General features: G+C 48.1%; 1 protein-coding gene across 3 annotated transcripts in view; it reads left to right on the top strand.

Moving 5' to 3' along the window:
- Positions 1-26018, top strand: part of LDLRAD4 (low density lipoprotein receptor class A domain containing 4) — a 430850-nt gene that overhangs the window by 168530 nt on the left and 236302 nt on the right. For all 3 annotated transcript variants that reach the window (XM_024235957.3, XM_054537609.2, XM_054537608.2), the window contains exon 3: positions 320-741. In XM_024235957.3, the coding sequence (XP_024091725.1) occupies positions 702-741 (40 nt within the window). In that variant the 5' untranslated portion in view covers positions 320-701. The remainder of the gene's footprint in view (positions 1-319; positions 742-26018) is intronic.

Below are 26018 nucleotides of genomic sequence, written 5' to 3'. Positions count from 1 at the left end.
TTCCTGGAGTGCTGACCAGTGGCAGTGCACCGCAGACCCCAGTCTAAGGCCTTGGGAACCAGCTTGAGAAATGAGTTTCTTCCCCAGGGTGTCTGTGAGGGCAGAATGGCCCAGGAGGGACATTTGAACCTTGGGAGGAGCATAGCTGTGGCCTTGGGGGCAGGTGGAGCTCCTCCCACCCTGGCAGCCCCTGTGGGAGCCCCCATGCCCGCAATGGGGTCGTGGAGGCAGCTGCGTGGCTTTTCCTTTCTGGCCTCTATAAGCCTGTTAATTGTAATGCTTCTGCTGGTCATCAGGAAAGTGACCTCTTGCTTTTCAGTTTCAGAGGCGGAGCACAGAGAGCCGCGGCTGGGACCAGGAGCACCCGCGTGCAGGTGCGACTCTGCAGGATGCTGGCAGCGGCGTGGCCAGGGGCGCCCGTGTTCTGAGGGCCTGAGGGCCAGCCCCTCCACCCGCGCCATGGCCTCCGCGCCCTGGCTGGACGGCTGACGGGAGCGGGGACCGCCGCCGCCCAGGTGCCACACCCAGGTACCGCCCGCCCGCGCCAGAGCCGGGCAGGTGGGCCGCGGATGCTCCCAGAGGCCGGCCCAGCAGAGCAATGGACTCGGACAGGCTAAGATGGAAGTGACCTGAGCCTCGCCCGGCGGCTTCCTCGACGGGACAGCGCAAGAGTTGGAGCACAGGCTTGTCCGGGGAGCAGTATGCCGGAAGCTGGTTTTCAGGCTACAAATGCTTTCACAGGTGAGCATGCTCCAGGTAATCCGAGGCTTTGCCTCCACTCCTGGGAGGCAATAAACTCCCAAACCACTGCAGGCAGTGAACTTACCTTTGCAGTCAAGAGCTGAAGGCCAACGCAGTCAAGGGCTCAGGCTGCTGTGGTGACTGAGTTTGACAAAATAATAATGTGTTTTCCTTTGCTCTCTCAATAGCAGTTTGAAAAAGTGTTTGACACTTTTTGCTTCTGTTTTTGTTGAATGATAGGATACACACAATATTCTGCAGTATTCGCAGCGTCTTCCAAGTCTCTGTTCTCTAAGGAAATATGTCACTTGCTGAGCGAGGGTAGGGGAAGTGTGGTTTCTTTACAAAACCGGGAAGATTCTCTGAGGGAAAAGATTAATTGCCGATGTGTGCTTGGTGCCTCCCCATCTTTAATTTCTCACATTTATTTGTGTGCTTGGGGCAACTGGGCAGAACTCGTCTTGCAGTGAGCGGGGAGAAGTGGGACACCCCAGTGTGCTGGTGATTTGGCCCTGGCTGGCAGTTTGCAGGGAACCACACAGTCTGGCTGGTGCCCAGAGCCCTCGCCCAAGACAGGGGATTTTGAATTCGGATCCTGGCTCTTTTGTCTGATTCACGTAACATTCCAGGAAGCCACTTAATCCTCTTGGCCTCTGGCTCCTCGTAGACAGACTGGGCTCTGTGACATTGAGGAACTTCATGGAATCCAGGGAGAATGTGTTTACATAAAAGAGGTTTTGTGGAGGTTGCCTTTCATTTAAAAGAAAGATGGTAGAAATAGTCACAAGAAGTGACCCTATTCTCTGGTTCTGTGAGTCCCAGAAGTTTGCAGCTTTTCAGATTTTGTGGAGGGAGCAGGTCAGGCTGTTGGGATGCCTGGAGAGAGAGGCAGGGGCTCAGGCTTGATTGGCATGGGCCTTCTCCTTGGATTAGATGTCAGCTCCTAGACAGCCTTGCACCCCTCCACGGTCCCCGTGGCTTCGGCGTGAAGAGATGGAGTGCCACTGTGGTGTCTCTCCAAGGAAGAACGAAGGGATGGGTCTTCCCAACCTCGGCCGCTTCCATGGGCACCTGCAGGCGACTTCCTGAGGCAGCTTGCACCACATAGTCTGTGACATGGGGTCTCAGTGACAGTGCCTCCCCCAAGTTGTGGGAGGTGGGTCAAGGCCCGTGCTGGTGAGCTTGGCAGCTGTGTAGATGTCTCCCTCCAGATTGTGAGGGGCTGGTTACTCTCTGGACCATGTGGATGAGCTCCGCGGCTGTGTACACCTTCCTCCCAGGTTGTGGTGTGCGGGTCATGGCCCATGTGGATGAACTCTGCAGCTGTGTAGATGAAGGGTTGGGGGAGCACGTGCAAAGCTAAGCTCTCTTGAACCATCTTCATACCTGCAGCCCACCTGTCTAGAAACCCTGTCCTTCCTCATTCTTACTGTGTGTGCTTCAGCTGTTTCCATCTCAGGAGCGGCTCCCTCCTGGATACCCCTCCCCTCCCGATGGGGGTGGGCAGCTCCCTTGTGGATACCCCTCCCCTCCAGGCGGGGGTGGGCAGCTCCCTCGTGGATACCCCTCCCCTCCAGGCGGGGGTGGGCAGCTCCCTCGTGGATACTCCTCCCCTCCAGGCGGGGGTGGGCAGCTCCCTCGTGGATACTCCTCCTCTCCAGGCGGGGGTGGGCAGCTCCTTTGTGGATACTCCTCTCCAGGCAGGGGTGGGCAGCTCCCTCATGGATACTCCTCCTCACCAGGCGGGGTGGGCAGCAACCTCGTGGATACTCCTCCTCTCCAGGCGGGGGTGGGCAGCTCCTTTGTGGATACTCCTCTCCAGGCAGGGGTGGGCAGCTCCCTCATGGTACTCCTCCTCACCAGGTGGGGTGGGCAGCAACCTCGTGGATACTCCTCCCCTCCAGGCGGGGGTGGGCAGCTCCCTCGTGGATACCCCTCCCCTCCAGGTGGGGGTGGGCAGCAGAAGCAACTGAGAAGTGGCTGGGTGTGTGCTCAGCCTCCTTGTCCCTTCTCCCCACACCCCAGGAGGCAGCTGGGGAGGAGCGACACCTAGGAGTTGACGTAAAGAAGGTCTTCAGAGTAGTTCTGGGAGGAAGAGGGAACAAGAAAAGAAAAGGAAGTGAGCATGGGACAAAAAGAGCCCGAGGCAAAGTGGCACACTCTTTTAGGAAGCTGCCCTGTCCGTGGACCTGACTGCAGGGTGGAGGCCGCAGGGTGGCCCACAGAGGCCAGGGTTCTGGGGCCGTCTCCTCACCCTGCTGCACCTGATGGTGGTCCACGTGGCTCCCACTGAGACACCGACGCCATCCTCACACTCTGGGGTGCTGGGGATACCTCTGTCCCAAGAGAAAGGGAAAGGCCAAACTGAGGCTCTGTTTAGAATACTCAGAATCCCGTGGTTCTGCCTGGAGGATTCTTGCAGGCAGGGCAGTACCTCTCACGTATTAAGCCAAGGTATATGGCAGCTGTTATCCCGGGGCCTGTGTCACCCCACCTTCCTCCCCACTTGCTCACAGCCACCCACTTGTAGCTCCTCCCCAGCTCACGTTTTTGTTTTATTTGTAATTTGTGAATAATAGCTTTCTATATTGGTAGGTTCCAGTGAGATGTTTTGATACATGTATGTGTTGTAGAGTGAACAGTTCAGGCTAATGGGCTCTGCTCATCACTGCACATTTTATCATTTCTTTGTGCTGAGAATATTTTGTCTCCTCTCTTTCAGCTCACATTTATGAGTTTCCCAAGAATCTGTTTCCTTACTTTGGCCTCTTCCCCGCAGTGTCAGGTTGGCTGAGGAACAGGTGTGTTGGCGGCAGTGGTGGGGTGTTTGCCACAGCCACCGTTTTGGAAACTGTGTGCCGGGAACCGTGCTCCTGCTGTGTGTCCTTTGCCAGGTGTCACAGCAACTCCGAGGCCGGTGCCGTCATGCTGGCCTTGCTCCCCGCGGGGCACGCTCGGTGCAGGCAGGAACTGGCTGGTGCCAGTGGCCTCTCCTGATTGTCTCATGCTGTGTGGCCTTGGGTACACACAGGGTTCCCTGGGGAGCTTCCCCACCACCTGGGTCTCACCCTCAGAGACTGAGATTTAATTGGTCTTGGCATCACCTAGACCTGCTAAATCAGGACTCTCATCCCCACAAGATCCCAGGTGCTCGGCTCGCTTTAAAGTCTGGGAAGCACTGGGAGCTGGCACCCAGCAGAGCAGTGTTCAGAGAGAGGCCGGGGTGCTCGAGGGGGTCATGTCTCAAAACAAAAAAAATCACCTGACTTGTGCCATTCCTTCAGCACGGGGATCAAAGTAATGGGTCTGCCTGTTCTCAGACCATCATGTGTTGAATAGTGTTCACACTGTTGGGTGCGCCAGCACCTGCAGGGCGGCAGTTTTAGCTTTCCTATCTCTCTCTAGGAAGTAACCAGCAGTGAAATAAGGAGATGTGAGTGCCTGGCCTTCTCTGGAGCTGGGTCCCTGGAGACTTGGCTCATCATTTTTTTTTTTTTTCTTTTTTGAGACGGAGTCTTGCCCTGTCGCCCAGGCTGGAGTGCAGTGGCATGATCTCGGCTCACTGCAAGCTCCGCCTCCCGGGTTCACGCCATTCTCCTGTCTCAGCCTCCCGAGTAGCTGGGACTACAGGCGCCCGCCACCACGCCCGGCTAATTTTGTTTTGTATTTTTAGTAGAGACGGGGTTTCACCGTGTTAGCCAGGATGGTCTCGATCTCCTGATATCGTGATCCACCCGCCTCGGCCTCCCAAAGTGCTGGGATTACAGGCGTGAGCCACCGCGCCCGGCCGGCTCGTCATTTTTATTCTTGGTCTCCCTTCCCATCTGTCTGCCCACATAGTTCGCAAGAGTCCCTGTGATGTAGGATGCAGGGGCTGACACGCTCTGCCTGCCCAGGCAGCTGGGTGAAGGTGTAGCTTTAGAAGGAGGCGTGCAGGAGTCCGGTGCCCAGCCCACTGCCTTAGTTGGGTTGCTGTTCTTAAAATTTTGGATTTTGCTGATTCTCTGGGCTAATGGAAAGGAGTCTTGCCTTAGATAAGGCATTGAGGCATCTTCCCTAGGCTTTAAATTTTGTTTTAGGGCCAGGCAAACATCACTGGACAGTTAACCATACGTCCACTAAAAGAAAGTTGTCACTTTATGTTCCAATTATCTTGGAGGGTGGAGGCTCAGAATTCCTCTTTAAGAGGGTTTTGGGCAGCACTCTGGCTGTGGGGGAGGGCTGGGAGACCTGCCATGAAGCTGCATTTGTTTGGAGCGTGTGAAAGTACCATGAGTGGGGTGGGAGTTTGGAAGGCCCCTGTCCCCATGCCACGCTGGCAATCTTGTGTGATGGAGTTCACTCTGACCTCGTGTCTCCTGGGTGAGTGTGGGTATACTCACATAGATGCATATTTAACTTCTTAATTATGATCTTAGGTGAATGCCTGCATACAGGAATTGATACATTATTTTTAATTTTCTCAGCATATACAATTTAGAAATGATTTTAGTCATTTAGATACTATTTTATATCAAAAATTAATTTTTTCCTTTTACAAGTAGCATCTGCTCATTGTAAGCAAACTTGGAAAGCACAAGAGTCAAAAGAATAAAAATAATTTCCCACACGCATCTTTGCCATGTGACTCTTTCTTCGGGCAACATTTTGGTTTACATCTTTCCAGTCTTGTCTTTTGCAAATTTCTTCCTACAGAACTGTGTTCATAATAGTAGTTAATATAGTAACCTGATCATTCCCTTTTAACATTACATTACGAGCATTTTTCTTATAAATACGATTTTAAATTGCTGCATAATATTTTCATGTACATGTACTCGAATTTTAAAATTGTGTTCCTGTTGTTGGATAGTCCACTTTTTGACAGTTTTCACCCTTATGAATAACGCTTTGATGAACACCTTTGTGCATAAAAGCTCTTCTGTATATTTGATTATTTCCTTAGGATAAACTCCCTGAGGCAAAATTATTGGGTCCAAAGATGTGAATTCTGTTACAGCTTATAATTAAATTTCCAGAAGGATTGATTGATCCTAACTTTTGAGGCTGCACTGAAACTGGTTTCCTTCCGTTGCCAGTCACCTGTTCACAGTGACTGTGCTCAGAATTGGGTGTGTCCTCCACGGTTCAGCTGTGCGTGGAGCGGCCCCCACCTGCCTCACAGGGCACTTGTGAAGCTCTTTGCAGCATGCAGCTCTGAAGGCCACCTGAGTGCCATGTGTTGTGTGGAACACCTTCATGTTACACTTGAACATGTAAAAACACAGATGTCCTGAACTTACTGTTTTTGTGCTTCCAGGCCCTCTTTCTGCCTGGCTGTCATTCACTGAGGCAATGATATACGTGAATGGACTTGGGAAAGATAAGACTCTGGCTGTCCTAAAAACAAACCCCCAGTTCCTCTGAGCAGAGGGAAGCAGGGACCCTTCCAGGCTGGGTCCACCGGCCTCCGTCCCAGGTGCCATCATAGTGGTGGAGATTTCACCTGACATTTCTTGTGGTTTCGACTGACTTGGAACGCATCCTTTCTGGGTGTCACCACACTCATCCTAAAGAGGTTGCTGACTTGAGATTCTGCCTCTTCCCAGCCCATGGTACCACCCTTGGATACTGCAGAGGTTTTGCACAATTAATTTTCTTAGGCTTTTTAAATTATTTTAATGTTAGAGAAAAAACATTTAACCTCAAATAACTAGGTAAGTGAACCAAATTACTATAGAATTTATAGCGAGTCTTTCTGGTGAAAGGAGAATCAGATCTAATAGTTAAATAAATTAAGGTTATTTCTCTCATAAAGGAGGAGGAGGGTAGTTAGTAGTCTTTGTCTGTCTGAAAGTGCTATTTTGTGGATGTTGGTGACCAGGTTTTCTTAGCCACTAATGAGACTGAAAAAGAATCACTTAAATGGAATAGTTGGAGCTGTTTCCCCTGTGGACTCCAAGTGAAGGATGTAGGCTTGCTGGGGGTGTGACTGGGCTGCTGTGTTCAGGAGCAGCTCCCAATGTGCCCTTCCCACCCCACAGACCTTCCGCGCGTTCTTCATCCCTCTCCTCTGCAAAGTCGCACCTGTGGCTGACCCACGGATGCCCTCAGCCCCCGCCTCGCTTTAGGACATATTGAGAGCTGTTCCTCCATGAAAGGAGTGGGGGTGAATTAATGGCCAAAGCTTGGAAGAAGAAACTTAAATCAGTTTCTTTACTACAGAACTTTTTAGTCTTTAATATGGGGCTGTGCAGTATGAAGGTCCCAGGTGGGCAGGCAGCGGGCAGTGTTTTCCAAATGACAAGACCTGGAAGGCATTTTAGAGAGAACAGCAGGCAGGGACAGCTTCTCATAGCACGTACTCTGGAGAAGCCACAAATGTTTTGGGGGTCGCCTCCTGCCATCTGCAGCTCCCGTGTGCCTGTCCCACCTGCGCCAATGCAGTGGTCCCTGGCGGGCTGCTTCTGTTGAGCAAATATTGACGGAGCTCTTGCCAGGTGTATGTCAAGTGCTGCAGAGAAACAGTGTCATGAGACTGTCTCCCTGCCTCCGTTCTCTCCTCTCTCTAGTTCTGCCGATGCTCTTTAGAGTGAGGTTTTAGTGATAAGTTTCCCTTGCCCCAAAACTTTCCAGGGCTGCTTCTTGCTTCATAACAGGAGTCCAGGCACCTCATCCTGGAGTTCGAGGCCCCGAGAGTTGCCTTCCTTCATTCTTGTGCTGTGACCAAAGTTCCGGACCCAGTGACTGTGAGCCCACCCCTCAATCGTTTGTGCAGTTTTTAATGGCGATGCTGTTGCTGATGCTTTCTCATCTCCTGCAGAGTCTCTCCTACCACCTTCCTCTCCATCTTCAGGATCTGTCTTAGGTCCATGTAATCTTTTGTGATGTGTACAGGAGAAGCCTAGGCAATCTTCCTACTTGCAATTTAGTAGGTGTAGAAATGATTGATAATGGCTTTTTGTAAAAATATCAAATGCTTTTTCTCCAGGGAAGTTAAGTTTGCTGAGAGAGCCATTTGCACATACTGTGGTATGTGTACTTGGTTTTTCCTTCATGCTGTTAGCCTCGAATCTAGTCCTCAGTTATAAACCTAACCTTAATTGATAACGTTTCTGTGTGTAAATAACATATAATTTATGTTGTTATTCCCATAAGCACCAAACTCTTCTCCATTTTCTTCCCTGTAAACCATTCTATACTGTTTCAAGATAATCAAATGTGATTATCTTTTTTTTTAGAGGCATCGTGGTAGTCTCATGTCTGAGATGTGTACTTACCCTTTTAAATAAGGATGAGAAATAATTTAAGTATTGCCTGAAATTATATTTATTTTAAGGTTACTTGAGTGTGTATAACATAAAGACAGTTACAAATATCTTTTTATAGCTCTTAAATAGCTAAAATATTCAAAGCAATTAAATATAAAAATTATGAAGTCAGAAACATTCCAATTAATATTTAATCTGACAGATGAGTTTGTTTGCTGAAACCTTTCATTTTCCAGCTTTTTTTATTTATGGTCAGAGCATCCTGCAGGGAGACTTCGTGATGGTGACTGCTTGTTGCTGGATGTTAGGGCTGATACCACAGCCAAGACCAGTTTGAATGCTGGCTCTACCGTCAGTAAGTATGAGCATTGTTTGAGATGAATCCCCTGCCACTGAGTATCCAGGATCAAAGCAACCTACATGTCTCATTAGGTTCTTTGGAAAATGGGGGCTTTTGTTCATTGTACATCTGAAACTTGGATGTTGTAGTTATCCCTGAAATGGAGCCACTTAGCTCTGGAGAATTCAAACGTGCAGAAAGCAGGTGACTGCTTCCATACGTGGCCTCTTGTACTTTCTTAGGTCCTAGCCTCTTCCTCTGTTAGTGTATGGATGTCTCTGGAGTCCTTCATACTGGATTCTCCTGTGCTTTCTGTTGGCAGATGAGCTCAGAGGCCGGGGAAGGCATTGTTTCCAGCAGGAGCAGCCAGCCCCGGTCACGCCCCAGTTCCTGCTCTGTAACACTGATGGATCAGCTGACCTCTCTGAAGTGCACTCTTTACCACACTGAGGTAGAGATAATGGCCAGTGAGTAGGTTCTGTATAAGGATTAAGTGAAATAACATTTGTAAAGTACCAAAACACAGAGTCTAGCTTATAGTGGTGCTCGATAAATGTTCTTCCCCGTCTTCTTTCATAGTCTTCTTGAAGTTGACTATACAGAAAGGCCTCATAAAAATCAGGGGTTCATTTAACAAATATTTAATAGTTGTCATGCCATACTTCTGTCCCAGGAGTGTACAGTCTGAGTGTCATCACGATCTGCACAGTTAGCTGCCATAGCTCTGATGACATCACATGCAGGTGTGGAGGTGGGGACTGGCATGGGGGTGGGGGCTGGCAGGGTGGGAGCTGTTGTGGGGGTGAGAGCTGTTGGGGTTGGAGCTGTTGTGGGGGCGGGAGCTGTTGTGGGGGCGGGAGCTGGCGTGGGGGCGGGAGCTGGCGTGGGGGCGGGGGCTGGCGTGGGGGCGGGAGCTGGCGTGGGGTGGGGAGCTGGCGTGGGGGCGGGGGCGTGGGCTGCAGAGGTTGAGGATTTTAGCTTATCCCCCGGGGCCCTCTGCTCGTGGGAATGAATCTCCAGCACAAGACTTCCCCTCTGGTTCCTTATATCCTGTTTGATAGGGCTTTTAGCTGAACTTGAGCCCTGCCACCTGCCTGTGCTGGCCTGATAATCGCCTCTCCTCCAGAGTCTCATGGAGTCGTCACAGGCCAAGGGTCTTCAAACTTGGCTCGAAGTAAAGTCCCGGGTCTCTGTGTTTTTTCAGGATACTATGTTTAAATGGGGGAACCCAGAAATGGGATGCAAAAATAAACAAGTTTAACATCTGGGTGGTGGTTTATGGTTCCATTAAATTTTTTTAACCAATAATAGTCCGTATGGGAGTATGGACTCTTTTTTCTCTCAATTAATGTTGGCATTTGTAAAATACTCCAGGGTGGTGTGAGAAAGACATCTCCTGGTTCAAGATTTCCCAGGGGCAATAAAAGAATACAAAATAATCACGTGGTGCCCTCGCTGGGCATCTAATTCTATGGTCTGTTAGCACAATCAGCCTTGCTGTCCTTTGTGGATGCTCAAGTCCCTGATATAAAATGATTGTGCATATACTTATAACACACAGACATCCACTCATAGACTTTACATCATCTCTAGATTACTTATGATACCATATACAATATAAATGTTGTGTAAATAGTTGTTATACAATATTTTAAAAATTTGTATTGTTTTTTATTTTTTAGACAGGGTCTTGCTGTGTCACCCAGGCTGGAGTGCAGTGGCGCCATCATAGCTCACTGCAATCTCAACCTCCTGGGCTCAAGTGATCCTCCTGCCTTGGCCTCTTGAGTAGCTTAGACTACAGGCTCATGCCACCATATCTGGCTAATTGTTTATTTTTTGTAGAGACGGGGTTTTGCCATGTTGCCTAGGTTGGTCTCAAACTCCTGGGCTCAAGCGATCCTCCTGCCTTGGCCTCCCAAAGTGCTAGGATTACGGGTGTGAGCCACTGCACCTGGCCTATTTTTTATTGTTTTATTGTTATTTGTATTTTTTTCCTCAATATTTTAAGTCTGCAGTTAGTTGAATCCGCAAATGTAGAAACTGGATACAGAAGACTGACGGTACAGCTGTAGAGATTGTACAGAAGAAAATACATTAATAAATGTTTCTAGGTGCCATATTGCATTTTAAAGAATTCCTTTAAAGAAGCCATATTCCAGTTGCCAAGTAGACAACAGGCCTCCAGACTCCCTAGGAGATGAGGGTGTGCCCATTTTACACGGGGGTTCTGTCCTAGGCTTGCTGGGTCCGCCACCCCAGAGAGAGACCAGCCACAGCTGCTGTTGGGTTTGCCTGACTTTTTTTTTTTTTTTTTTTTTTTTAGATGGAGTCTCTCTCTGTCGCTCTGTTGCCCAGGCTGGAGAGCAGTGCTGCGATCTTGGCTCACTGCAAGCTCCACCTGCCGGGTTCACGCCATTCTATTGCCTCACCCTCCCAAGTGGCTGGGACTACAGGCGCCCACCACCATACCCGCCTAATTTTTTGTATTTTTAGTAGAGACACAGTTTCACCGTGTTAGCCAGGATGGTCTCGATCTCCTGACCTCGTGATCCACCCACCTCGGCCTCCCAAACTGACTTTTGTTTTTAATTTTTAAAAACTTTAATGCCCTTTTGCAGCAATAGGGTCTTATTATGTTTTCCAGGCTGGTCTTGTATTCCTGACCTCAAGTGATCCTCCTGCCATGGCCTCCCAAAGCACTGGGATTACAGGCATGAGCCACTGTTCCCTGCTGGGTTTGCCTGACTTCTTAGGAAAATCATCCTGAGATCAATGTTTCTGAATCCCACCACCTGTCTCTTCTTATCTTGTCTGTGGGGCCCTAGAGTAGCAGGACCCATGTCCTTGGCACTCACTGAAAAAGCTATGGGACCCAGCAGGCCCTGCCCTAGGACGACAAAGCACAGTGCTACCACGGCGCAGCACTCCTCGTACTGGGAGCTGGGGAGAAAACCAGCCTGGTCTATCATCTACACTCATTTTTTTCTTTTGTGATAAAATTGCAGAAAATTCAGGGTGTTTTCCCTGCCCTTTTGGAAGGATGCTATCTTGATCTCAGCGCACGCTGTTTCACAGAGCTGACATAAGGAGTGAAGATTAATTGTCTGCCACGGCAGGTGCTTTCGCATATGTGGCCGTGTGTGCTCCCTGAGGCAGCCCCAGGAGGTGTGGGCGTGATCTGAGTTTGTGGCTCAGGGTCTGCACAGGCCCAAGAGACCCTCCTCGAGGACACACTGGCCAGTGGGGGCCACCGTGTCAGGGTTGAAAGTGGGGCTATCTCAGATCCTCCCACCGTGGCGTTTCCTTCAGAACTGAGTCGGGGCAGGAGGGGACGGAGGGAGAGAGGCAGGGGCTGAAGCACCGAACGGAATGCAAATACTAAGCATTTGATAGGGTTGTCTGTGTTCTAAGTTGGAAAATACAAACTTTTCCATGTCTACCTTAGATAACCTCACTGGTGTTTGTCATTCTGCTTTTGAAATGCTTAGGCGTGAAAGCAGCACAGTGTCACGGTGGTGATGCTTGCGTAGCAGTGTGAGTGTGCAAAACTGAAAATGGGAAAAAATGGGGCATTTTATGTTACATACATTTTACCACAATGAACTAAACAGTTTTGAAAAAAAGAAAATTGCTTCAATACCATTGAGCTTATCAGAAGAGCTCAGATTTGAGTGCAGGTCTTGATGGGAAGTAGGAGAGCAGAAAGATGGGTGGGAAAGTGGGGATGACTGTGGGTGGGTAACGAGGGTCTCAGTTTTGGCTTAAGGACAGGTTTCGAAGGAGATGGGCGGCCCCTCCCACTAACAACTTGATGTGTAGTGAACAATGCTCTGTTGATGTGGGTTTGGTGCTCACAGGGAGGATAGGCAGTGTGCTGGTGGGCTGCTGGTGTCCTCACAGCCTCTGACCACCAGCCTGGACATAAGGATCCCACTCTGCAGAACCAGGCCCTGCCAGTGACCAGCCCACCCTCCCCGGGGGCACTATAGCAACTGTCTGTTGTTGCCTGGGACTCACTTCCCTACGGGGCATTGGTCCCAGTATCGCGTCCGCTCTCATGGAGTATGCTCGTGCGCAGAGATGCAGCCACCCAGCTCTTCATCTTTGTAACGATGTTTGGGGCTGGGAGTAGTGGCTCACACCTGTAATCCCAGCACTTTGGGCGGCCGAGGTAGGAGGATTGCTTGAGCCCAGGAGTTCCAGTCCAGTCTGGGCAACATAGCAAGATGCCACCAGATGTGGTGGTGAGTGCCTATAGTCCTAGCTACTCAGGAGACTGAGGCACAAGGATCGCTTGAGCCTTGGAGTTTGAGGCTGCAGTGAGCTGTGATCACACCATTGCACTCCAGCCTGGGTGACAGAGTGAGACTTTGTCTCAAAAAAAAAAAAAAAAAAAAGAAAAGAAAAAAAAAGACGCTGTATGTATTTTGCCCTAGAGAGAGTGGACAGTGATGTGTTTATACACATGTGCATGTTCCTGGGCTCAAATCCTGGCTGTACCACACCACCCTGTGTGGCATATGGTGAGCAACCTAACCTCTCTGTGCCTCAACTTCCTTATCTATAATGTGAAAATGACAATAACAATAGGTACTTTAGAGGTTTGTTGGGGAAAATACATCCATTTATGCAGATAAAGCACTTGCAACCAAGCCAGACACATGTGTAAACATGCAATACATAGTTATTGTTATTTCAGGCACACTGCTGCTACTCAAACATGACTTTATGGCAACAGGCAGTTGTTAGCCATCGACTCACTTTATTGACCAAACTTGGCCCCCAAATATTTGCTAACTCTGAGACCCCAGCTCGCTATCTGCAGCGCCACATGGGCATCCCATTTGCCAGTGGCATCTGAGGACATCCTTAGAAGAACAGCTCCTACGGGTTTCCAGGGATGGCAGCATTATGGGAATTCCTGCTGTAAACTCACGTGAACATATGGCCTTCTATTAATAGTTCATTTTTAAACAACAACAAAACAAGCTTCGGATTCTTGTAGATGCCTTGGTAAGTTGATCTTATGTCCCTGCATGATGAATTGTTCTGAATGTATTCAATGAAGATCGATTTCCCCACAGCGAGACTCTTTATTACCTATTTGTCATTTAGATGCAATTATTTTGCCACATTTTATAGCAAAGTGGAAATAGAATTTAAACAAACATGTCGCTGAGCAGTTTAGACTCCATATCTTTATCGTTACTCTTCCCTGTTGTTTGTTTGATGCAAACGTTTCTGGGCCTGGAGAGCCAGTTGGCGTTAGCGGTTATTGACTTTCATTGAATTTTACGCTGGGCACTGGGCTAGGTGCTTGGAAATGACAAAACAGGAAAATATTTTGTTGAATAAAATGCTACATAATTTGCTTGGATGGCAGGCTTCTTTGGGGGCAGTTCGTCCATGTCACATATACTTGCACAGTTAGGTTATTCTTTAGCGTGGGGGTAAAAGAGACGGAATCATGCAAGGTGCGGCGATTTCATTTTTGCATATAAAAAAGTGCCATGGGGTCTTTGATCCACCTCCTTGTGTCCTTTTAAGATCCTGGAGGCCTGAAGGGATTTCTGTTTCTGGCAGGAATTTGGGCTTGGGTCAGAGTCCAGGGGTGAGGGTAGGCCCACCTGTCATGGCACTGGGGCTGGGCTGCTGGGTGTGGGGCCCAGACCTGTAGGCTCCAGACGGACGCTTCTGTTTGTGTGGTCTGTGCACACGTGAGCAGCCCAGACTCTTAGAAACGCGGTGATGGGGAGGAGATGGTGAAAAGAGTATTTATGATTGGAGCTCAGGGCTGGAGAGGAACCAGGGCAGTGACGAGCCCAGCTATGTTCACAGGCGTATCTGTCATATTGCGAGTGAGCCCATGAGAGGGAGCAAAGCCTTCTTCTCTCACACATTCTTTTGAAACACTTTGACCAGAAGAAGCCTTGCTGTTGGTGTAGGGATGATGGAGGAAAGGACGTGGTTCACTTACAGGCCATGAGTGAGCCACGGAGGCCCACTCCTAGGTTATTGACTTCACATGTGTTCCTGGAGCACTTGCTGTATACCAGACACTGTAGTAGGCACTGGGGACACAGGGCTGAGTAAGGTGGAGGCAGACCCCATGTTCATGGAATTCACACATGTCTGGGGAGACAGAATAGAGTAAACAAATGTATCCTGCCATTTCAGACAGCATTCAGGTCCCGTAGAAAATCAAGTATGGGAAGGAGGTAGGCGAGGGATGGGGAATGGCCGTTGCTGATAGGAGGGCAAAGCGAGGCCTCGCTAAGGACAAGGGAGGGCAAGAGCACATAGAGAGCAGGGAGAGTGGGCTCAGGAAAGAGCAGCCAGGGCAGAGGACACTCGGGCTGGAACAGAGTCAGTGTTTGGGGAACAGTGTGTCAGCTGTCCAGAGGCCACACTCCCAGGAGCGGACTGGCAGGTGGGCAGTCACTGTAATTTCATTCATTTCCAAATTAAGGGAGAAGCTGGGTAAGACTGTCAATTTTGGCTAGGAATGTTTGCTATGTATTTAATACATTTATATTGTCTTTTTCTGAATCATCGCTTTGAAAAAAAAAAAAAACCGTCCCTTTCTCCAACACTGAGTTTCACCACAGTAGAAGGGCTTTATATTTAGGGTTACTGCACTTTATGTATTTCCTGGCTCCTTGTAAGTGCATTGCTCAGACGTGTTGGTGCGAGTGTGAGAGGAGCAGGCAGGGGGCTGGGCGGACTCTCCTGTGCGTCCCCGAGGGCCCGGGAAGAAAGTCGCCCATCCTGTGGTGGAGAGGATGACCCACGCTCAGGTCTGGACAGCCTGGGCCTGTCTTCAGGAGAGTCTGGTGCAGGAAGCAAATGACAATGTTTTGCTTGGTCTTTGTCCCCCAGATGCAGGCTGCAGCCATTTGGGGCCAGACACATGGAGAATGGGGTCTGCTCCCAGCCTGGGTTCACTTCTAAGCTGGACCTGCCTTGGGGACTCCGAGGCTTTTTCCTTCTGTGTGGTTTCAGCCCCCCTCTGGCAGGTGACCAGCGCCACCAGGCCCTGCTGGAAGTTATCCTCACGCTTCCCTGAGGTTTGTGGACTGACTTCACAGTTTCCAACGGTGGTTCCTCCTTATCCGGGACGATGGCAGGATGAAACAGCGCAGAGAATCAGCGGTGGCACTTTGCCAAATCGCTCTTTCATCTGCCATACTTTGTCTCTTCTCACCTAAAATGAGAACATCTGATGCACTTTTCATGATATTTCAGCATTAAATACCGTCTTTTAAAAAGATAGGAACTAACAACGTGCTTTTCCCTTCTTTTCCAACAGAGCCTTCAGGCTGTGGGCCCCGTTCCTTTTTGTTTGTGCCCCTGGGCGAGTCCTGATTTCTGTGCAGGTGTCAGTGCAGCCCCTTGCCCTTTCTTTACAACCACAGCTGCTACTTGGTTATAGGACCCTGCTACCCTGACCCGAACTCACACTTCTCTTATAAACATCCCATTTTCAGAAACTCACTTCTAGCGTTAATAGTTCCTCAGTAGCTAAATCTTGAATTACAGGATTGTTGTCTCCAATAACTTGAACAATTTTATAATCTAGATTACCAAAACATGTTTTGGCACCTGCAGGGCTCTTCTTTTAATTAAAAAGAGACTTATGAAAAATTAAAGATCTCTTCGTTTTTAAGTGAAAAACATTACAACTTTTGGGATGCTGAATCTGGATATGTTTTTGTGACCAAGAGTCCTAAGAGTTCTGATTTCTAAAGTATTTGTAACACGTTGCATTTGTTTCTGTAGCTCCTAGGTCAGTGCTGCTTCTATAGACAGCAATTAGTAAACATATATTGAATGAATGAAATGGTATTTGTGATGATTTGGGGACTCTTCCATCATTCAAATTCCAAATTGCGAAACCCAAAGAAAGTTGAATGGATAAATGTCAACCAGGAAGGAAATCTAACAGTTTTGTCTCGAGGTTTTATCAGGAACATGATGGGTAAAGGTGATGAAAAACATGCTTATCACATTTGCGAATGACAGGAGATTGGAAGGGGTTGCTCTCCCACTGGCCTTCACAATGAAAACTTAGAAACAACAATATTAAAACATTAAGCCAGTCTCCAAATGATATATGGTGAAATGATAATAGCACATTCTTATGCTGAAATAGTATGTAGCTATTAAAATGATATTGAAAAACAGTATTTGCTGTCCTGGAGAAAGGCTTATGATACATTTTGAAGTGGAAAAAAGTACATCCTAAAACAACATGAAGAGGATGATTCTGTTTTTTAAAATAAAGAATAAAGACTTAATAGATGGATGCATACCAGAATGCTAACAGGGACCACCCCTGAGTAGGAGCATGAGGCAGTTTTTACTTTCTTACCCTTGTTCATTTATAAAGTTTCTTTTTTAAAGTAAGAATGGAAGTGTTTTATCAAAAATGAGTTAATAATAACTGTTCTTTTGTGGTGAATAAAATAAAACGTGGGGACTGGAGTCTCTCTTCTCTGGTGAATCTTCTGTGGTGAAAAATATATCGGTCTGGTGCAGTGTCATAGACTGACACTAGGACCCATGATCACTTCATGACGTTATTATCAGGAAAGAGTCCATCTGAGAACAGATAGCAAAACTCTGTTTGCTTTCAGAATAAATTGCAGTGAGTGTATGTTGGCAGTTCCTGCATTGTGAAACCCACAACGCTGTGTGACCTTGGGTGAGTTACTTCACCTCTCTGGGCCTCAGTTTCTCTGTGAAATCAGGAATTAACATGGTCTCTGAGACCCCCTTCTGATGGTGAATGTGTGATTTGGTGATTTTGTGGCCCTGCATCATGACCTTATTTAGTTCTCTTTCAACAGGGGATGTTTTACTGCCTTGCAAAATCCTCGTGGGACTGCCTGTCTTTATAGGAGCCAGGGTGTAAATGAACAAAATTCAGATTGGTTCTCATATATTTCACCTCTGAAAGAAAGGGCATGGGGAGGCCATGACCTTAAAGCAGGTTTTTTTCTGTTGTCTGTGAAGCCTGTGATGATTGAGAGTGGGTGGGACTGGCGGGAAGATGTTTGGGTGGAAGAGGGAGGCCATCTGGATGCGCCCTGCCCCAGGGAGGCACCCAGCCTGTAAGGAGGTGATGTCTACACTGAGCACAATGACCCTGAACCTGGGGAGGCTGAGGCAGGGCCTCTGATTCCCACCCTGTCCCCCGATGGCTAGGCTAGTGTGGCCTGGGAAATGACTTTCATCTCTCCCTCCAGGCATATATAAGAGGCCAGTAATTTCAGATTCTGCTGCTTGTGGATGAATGTCTCAGAGAGCTGGGAGGCGCCCTGGAGGATAGAACCCTTCCTTGAGCGTTGTTGAGGTGTGTCGGGGGTGCCGTGGCACAGGCCCCCTCCACTGGGGGGCATCACTGTTCCCTTGCTCTGTGTCCACGCTGTTTCCCCTGCCCCTAAACAGGCGTGCAGATGTGCACGGGACACTCGGAGGCCGGATGCTCGACAGAGTGGAGTGCCGCGACGGTGTGGCCGCAGCCTGGCTGTGCCTTCACAACGCAGCTGCAATCAGAGGAGCCGTGGGACGCTGTCCCACATGGACACAGCCCACTCACTGGGTGCTGCTCCTGTGCTGAGCGCTGCACTTTTATTGTCGTTTAAAATTTATATTAAGATGCAGCCGGCGTGGTGGCTCACGCCTGTAATCCCAGCACTTTGGGAGGCCGAGACGGGCGGATCACGAGGTCAGGAGATTGAGACCATCCTGGCTTACACGGTGAAACCCCGTCTCTACTAAAAATACAAAAAAATTAGCCGGGCGTAGTGGTGAGTGCCTGTAGTCCCAGCTACTGGGGAGGCTGAGGCAGGAGAATGGCGTGAACCCGGGAGGCGGAGATTACAGTGAGCCGAGATCACACCACTGCACTCCAGCCTGGGCGACTGAGCGACACTCCGTCTCAAAAAAAAAAAAAAAATTATATTATGATGCTTAAAAAGTAACTGTACAAATTCAGGACCTGTTTTAATATGCGTTTCAGTTGTCGGTGGTGTTTCAGAAATGCATGCAAAAGAACTGAAATCGCAAATCTCTGTAGGTGGTATGAAGAAGGAAAGAAAAAAGAAGTGTGAGCGAAACCCAATGAAGAGGTTGTGAAAGTAGGTGTGACCTCTGTGAACCCTGAAGCAGTGGGAACCCCTGGGAAGGTCACGGATCTCCTAAGGGAAGCTGCACATTTGCTTTTTTGATAAACAGAAGGTAGTAATGATGAACAAATACAAAATTATTATTATAATATTATTATGTATAATATTAATATTATTAGTTAGCATTTAATTATGTACCATGGGTTAGGTGCTGTGCTGAGTGCTTCGTATATAGCATCTCGTTTAATCTCCACAGTGACTTCAAGAAGTAGGTATTGAACCTGTTTTATACCCCAAAGACTGAGGCTTAAAGAGACAGTACATCTTGTTGGTGGCAGAGTTGGACTTTGTACCTAGGTTATCTGACACTGAACCCAGGACCTTAACCTAGTATGTGTGATCTTAAAATGGAGAATGTAAACTACAAGTTCATTGCCACCATTTTTTTGTTTTGTTTTGTTTTGAGGCGGGGTCTCTGTCATCCATTCTGGAGAGCAGTGATGCAATCATAGCTCAGTGCGGCCTTGACCTTCTGAGCTCAAGCCATCCTCCTGTCCTCCTGCTTCAGCCTCCCGAGTTGCTGGGACCACAGGCACAAGCCACCATGCCTGGCTAATTAAATTTTTTTTTTGGAGAGACAGTCTCGCTGTGTTGCCCAAGTTGTTCTTGAACTCCTAGCCTCAAGCAGTCCACCTGCCTCAGCCTCCTAAAATGCTGAGATTACTGCAGGCGTGAGCCACCGCGCCTGGCCCCTATGCGAGCATTTTCACCATTGGAATTAGAAGCGCTTCACTGTGGACTGATGAGCTCTGGCATGCAGGGCCCTGTCCTGCTGTGAGCTGAGGGTGTCTGAGTGCCACAGAGGTGTGGGTGAGCACCCAGGCTCCTGGGCCTGCTCCTGTTGCAGCTCACTTTCTGTCCTCTAGAGCAGGCAGCTTATCTTGCTGTGAGAGACAATTCCTTCCTAAGTCCGTTTCTTTAAACTCAGTAAAGGTTCCACGGTGATTCTTACTGTGCAACTTTGAAAACACCAATAACACATTTCTTGATAGCCGAGAACGTTGCCTCTACTTTTGCAGCATATTTTACTCTGTCATCTAACAGAGCTGGGCACCCATGCTGGCAGCCCCTGTGCTAGGGGACCCACGCCCATGCCGTTGTGTTATGCCTGGGCCCCCTGGGGAGCACTGTCCTGGATTCCTGCCTACTGGTCCTCTTGGCTGATGATGGATGGTGAAATTGCAGCCCCCAAGTGACCTTGGTGCTTTCTAACTGAGAGAGTCACGGATCTCAGTTGGGAACACATGGTGCCAAGGTGCCATGGGCTGGTTTCTGCAAGTTGCTTGCAAGTCCTAGAAATGACAGTGACCTATAAGCAAGAAGCTTGGGACCTCTATATGTCAGGAAGTGACATGTGCAGTGCTCCCTGGGCATTTTCTTTGTTCCAGAGAAGCTGGAACGCCTGGCATCATGCAGAACCCCAACACGAGGATACAGTCAGGAGGACCTCATTTTCTGCCCCATCGATGCCGTGGTGCACGTGATTATTTTGTTTACTGGGGAAGAGGCTTCCCCTTTGTGCTGGGCCTGCCTGCTCTGGAATTCTCAGAGGAGCCTCATCATTCTGTCTCTGAGTGGGAGCCTACAGCGGGGGTGGGCAGGTTCCTGGGACCTGGATAGGGTGGGAGGCTGTTTCCCACGGTGCTGGCTGGGGCCGACTCCTACTAGGCCTGGTTGCACTTGCTCTCACTTGCCATGGGTTTTTGGCACAGTGGTCCCCTCATGCACCTGCTGAGGGGCCTCTGCACACTCACGGGAGGAAGCCTGTCCTCCAGGGCTGCTTGTCCCTGAGTAGAAATGCAACTGTCAGGGTGCTTAGGATGGTGTGGTGTGGCGGGTGAAGGTGGACTTGAGTCCATAACCTTTGGAGAGCAGACACTGACTCAGCGATAAAATGAGGTGACTGTTTATTAATGGCAATTTAAGTCCAGGACTGTCGGCCTCTGCCCTTTCATATGTGCCATAAACTTAGCACGGCGTGGCGGGCTGCGGGATGGAATAGTAAACAAAGTGCGTGGCTGTATGCATTTTAAGTTTTTCTTTTGATGGGTTCTCTGTGCACAGTGTGTAGGATGCCCCTGGGATATCAGCTTTCCCTACCCTTGCTGTAAATGTGCGCATGAGTGTGCGACACTGCTGGATGTCACCTGCGCGACTCTGGTGCACCCCTCATAGACGCTGCTCTGAATGTGGCTCCAGAGCTTCTCTCATCTCATTTATTATTAGAGACATACAAGTAATTTAGCTGATAGGAAAATGTAATTTTTCCATCATCATAGCAGTAGATTAATTGACGGTGATGTGATTATCCCGAGTAAATCTACCCAGTGTTATAGAATGCCCACGGTGCTGAGGCACTGTGTTAGCACCACAGTTGGAGGCAAAGATGAACAAGACAATGCATTGTGCCTCAAGTCACTTACATATGTTAACTGACTTTTCTAATTTGTACCAAGGTCTATGACCATACCACCCTGAACACACCTGATATCTTCTAATTTGTACCAAGGTTACCTGAGGGTACCAACACCGGTAGGAGCTGTATGAGTGCATCTTGTCCAAGGTTTCACCCCCTTGGGAGCAGATGGCCATTTGGAGCTCAGAGAATCTTTGCCTGGCCAAATGGTGGGCGTGGTGCTGGCCAGCTTCTGAGAAAGGGAGCCAGGAGCTGATAGGGCAGTGGACCCGCCTGTCTGCCTTGGAGATCTTTTCTTCACAGCCCTCACCATTGCTTTTAATGACATATTTGTGTGTTTCTTATACTAGGGTCTGTCCCACCACGTTCCTGAGGGGAGGACCTAGGTCCCTTTGTATTAATTGTTCTAAGAACTCCATATTTAAGAAACCATAATTAGTCAATTTGACAAACAGCACCCCCCTTCCCATTTCCACATCTTCATAACTGGAATTTGGCTTATAATTGATCAGGTCTTACAACTACAATTGTGTGTATTTTCTTTTTCTTTCTTATTGGCACACAAAATATAGTGTCTTACAATTACTATCACCTTATATTCAATTATATATGAAATATAAAGTCCAGGCACAATGGCTGATGCCTGTAATCTCAGTACTTTGGGAGGCCGAGATGAGAGGATCACTTGAGGCCAGGAGTTCGAGACCAGCTTGGGCAACATGGTGAAACCCCATCTCTACAAAAAATACAAAATTTAGCCAGGTGTGGTGTTGCAGGCCTGTAGTCCCAGCTACTTGGGAAGCTGAGGTGGGAGGATCACTTGTGACTTCAAGTTTGAGGCTGCAGTGACCCATGATCATGCCACTTCACTCCAGCCTGGCTAACAGAGTGAGACCCTGTCTCAAAAAAAAAAAAAAAAAAAAGAGAGATACAGTAGTAGGGTGTGAGCCGTCGAAAACCAGTCAATAGAAGGCACACAGCTTTTTTTAAAAAATTTTTTTATTTTTATTTTTTTGGCGATGAAGTTTTGTTCTGTCGCCCAGGCTAGAGTGCAGTGGTACGATATTGGCTTACCGCAACCTCTGCCTCCTGGGTTCAAGCGATTCTCCTGCCTCAGCCTCCCGAGTAGCTGGGATTACAGGCACCCGCCACCGCACCTGGCTAATTTTTGTTATTTTAGTAGAGATGGGGTTTCGCCATCTTGGCCAGGCTGATCTTGAACTCCTGACCTCGTGATCCACCCACCTCAGCCTCCCAAAGTGCTGGGATTACAGGCAGGCACACAGCTTATTAATCGAGCTTCCTTTTGGCTTGGAAGTTAAGATACCTTTTCTTCTTCTTCCCCGTAGCTCCCTTTGTTCTTTTTTTCTTTTTTCTTTTTGAGACGGAGTTCACTCTTGTTGCCCAGGCTGGAGTGCAATGGCACAATCTCAGCTCACCGCAACCTCTGCCTCCTTGGGTTCAAGAGCTTCTCCTGCCTCAGCCTCCCGAGCTGGGATTACAGGCATGCACCACCATGCCCGGCTAATTTTATATTTTTAGTAGAGACAGCGTTCTCCATATTGGTCAGGCTGGTCTCGAACTCCCGACCTCAGGTGATCCGCCCGCCTCGGCCTCCCAAAGTGCTGGGATTACAGGCGTGAGCCACCGCGCCTGGCCAGCTCCTTTTTTTTCTTTCTCCTTCTCGTCTTTTTCTTCCTTCTTCTTTTGCTTTTAGAAAGTTTGTTGGGTGTTGTAAATCCCATACAGTGAATATGGGTTACTTTTTAAGCAATGGAAATAAGTTTACTGAAGTGATGATGATTACATCATTTGGCTTTGTGTGCACAGAGTGAAGGTCTCTAAGAACATCTTACTGAGACTTCAGAGGAGCTATGTGATCCTGCCTTTGTGTCACAGCCCACCCCTGACCCCCAAATAGGCCTGCCCATGAGGACCTGGGTTCTGCCTGTTTTCCACATTACCTCCGTGACGTGGTATAATCACACTGTTTATTGTTTTTTGTTTGTTTGTTTGTTTTTTCACTAGGGAAGTAACTGGCTAGTTTCATAATACAGATGAGACCGGGCCTCATGGTAGTGAGCGAGTGATTGAGGAGGGCCTGGAAGGGGTGGGTAGGCTGTGGCCTCCCCTCCCAGGGAAGGGGGAGATGTGTGGGGGCCCCCTTGGGGATCCTGTGTAAAATGCTTAATTGCCCTCTAGGGATCTGTCCTTAACTATAGATAATTCCTCACCATATTGTTTGTGGTTACCCTGCCTATAGATTATTAAATAACCTTGTCTCTTATTTATTGCCATTATACACAGGAAGACTTTAAGCTACTGATGGGTCAGACTATTAACCTATTATATCTTATGTGCAATTTACATTCTTAAACGTTTCTGTCTTCAACCTGTATCTTACTTAGTTTCTAGAACATATGCCAGTTTTGTATTATATCTGACAGCATGAACATTCTCTAAACTTATTCTTAATGGACTGTTTCATTCTTAGATTAGGGACAGCTTGGGCCATTCACAAGCTGGAGAAGAAGAATTTCAGATGAATTCCAGTTAGTACATGTAGAAGAATTGAGGAAAATAGAAAATCACCATCAGAACATCATAATAATGATTGCTGTAGGTGAGACCTGATACTGGGTGCAGAAATTAGTCAATGAGAAAGGAGAAACAAGATATTTGAATAGTCTCAAAGTGTCTTTCCGAGTATAAATGTTTATTAATTATGAAAAGAAAATAGTAAGTTTAGAGTGAAGGAAACTGGCAAACACTGAGTGCTCAAGGTCAACATCAGCAATGATAAACATACCCACACGTGGTACCCCAGGGCACGACGCACTGAGTGAGCACACTGCCTCTGTGGTGTTCTTCCCAGTAATGCAGAATCTTACTCTAATGGTGATAAGACACCACACAGACCCAAATCGAAGGACATTCTGCAAAACACTGGACCAGCAGTTTTCAAAAGTGTCAAGGCTCTGAAAGACAAGGTGGGACTTCCTATCTGACATGGCATGGGGGCACTAAGGAGATGGGCCAAACACACCGCAGGCTCCTAGATGGGATCTTAATGGGGGACACTAAGGAGATGGGCCAAACACACCACAGGCTCCTAGATGGGATCCTGATGGGGGGCACTAAGGAGACGGGACAAACACACCACAGGCTCCTAGATGGGATCCTGATGGGGGGGCACTAAGGAGATGGGACAAACACACCACAGGCTCCTAGATGGGATCCTGATGGGGGGCGCTAAGGAGATGGGACAAACGCACCACAGGCTTCTAGATGGGATCTTGATGGGGGGCGCTAAGGAGACGGGACAAACACACCACAGGCTCCTAGACGGGATCTTGATGGGGGACGCTAAGGAGACGGGACAAACACACCACAGGCTCCTAGATGGGATCCTGATGGAGGCACTAAGGAGACGGGACAAACACACCACAGGCTCCTAGATGGGATCCTGATGGAGGCACTAAGGAGATGGGACAAACACACCACAGGCTCCTAGATGGGATCCTGATGGGGGGCGCTAAGGAGACGGGACAAACACACCACAGGCTCCTAGATGGGATCCTGATGGAGGCGCGCTAAGGAGACAGGACAAACACACCACAGGCTCCTAGATGGGATCCTGATGGGGGGGCGCTAAGGAGACGGGACAAACATACCACAGGCTCCTAGATGGGATCCTGGGACAGAAGAGGGACATTATTCAGAAAAACTGGTGAAATTCAAATAATAATAGGAGGATTCCAATTTAATTTCTTAGTTTTAATGATTGCACTGCAGCTGTCAGATGTAAACACTGGAGAAGGTGGGTTAAGGAGAGTAGACAGGAACTCTAGTGATTTTACAACTCTTCCTCACATTTAAAATTATCTCAAAGTAAGAAGTTTACAGAAACCTTTATGGGTATGTATACCCTTTTAATTGACATTCAGTTTTGCTATTGTTTACACAGTGAGGCTTAATCTGCATTAATGGATGGAAACAGCATATAAGGAGTCCAGAATGACAGATAATGGCCTACACTGGACTTTGAAATATGTTGTGTATACATTTCTCCTCCTTCCTCAGATTTGCCTTGTGATTAGGCTAACAAACTAAGAGATAAGGCCAATCAGGTTAGATGCTGGCAGGAAATTCATAAAACTGATTATTTATTGGGGAACTGAAAGCTCTGTTTGTAAAAGGCTAGCTTGATTTTAGTGGTTGGCTTTTTGTTAGTGGGAAGTGGAGATTCAGGGCAAAATGCAGGAATGGGTTTTTAGTGTACAGTGGCTGCCCCTCCAGTTGGAGGTCCATGGGGTGCATTCTCATGGCCACCAGAGAAGATGGCAGTTAGTTATTATAAGTATCGATACGGGCCAGGTGCAGTGGCTTACGCCTATAATCCCAGCACTTTGGGAGACTGAGGTGGGTGGATTGCTTGAATCCAGGAGTTTAAGACCAGCCTGGGCAACATAGCAAAACCCCATCTCTACTAAAAATACAAACATTTAGCCAGGTGTTGTGGCATGCACCTGTATTCCCAGCTACTTGGAAAGCTGGAAGCTGAGGTAGGAGGATCACTTGAGTCTGGGAGGTGGAGGTTGCAGTGAGCTGAGATTGTGCCACTGCACTTCAACCTGGGTGACAGAACCAGATCCTGTCTCAAAAAAAAAAAAAAAAAAAAAAAAAAGTGCCTCTATAGAATCCTAAGAACAAAATCATCTTTTGTTAGTATGCTTATCTCATAGTTTTGCCATAAGTGCTCAACAAATGCTTGAACAAAGCATTTGCTATTAGACTAATATGTTACTACTTCCAAGTATTTTACTTGGATACTGATATGGTTTGGCTGTGTCCTTACCCAAATCTCATCTTAAATTGTAGTTTCCATAATTCCCACCTGTTGTGAGAGGGACCCAGTGGGAGGTAATTGAATCACAGGGATGGGTCTTTCCTATGCTGTTCTCATGACAGTGAATAAGTCTCATGTGATCTGATGGTTTTATAAAGGGCAGTTCCCCTGCACACGCTCTCTTGCCTGCCACCAGGTAAGATGTGACTTTGCTCCTCATTTGCCTTCA

Source organism: Pongo abelii, chromosome 17, assembly GCF_028885655.2.
Source record: "Pongo abelii isolate AG06213 chromosome 17, NHGRI_mPonAbe1-v2.0_pri, whole genome shotgun sequence".
Lineage (NCBI taxonomy): Eukaryota > Metazoa > Chordata > Mammalia > Primates > Hominidae > Pongo > Pongo abelii.
This window is presented reverse-complemented; position numbering and strand designations above follow the sequence as displayed.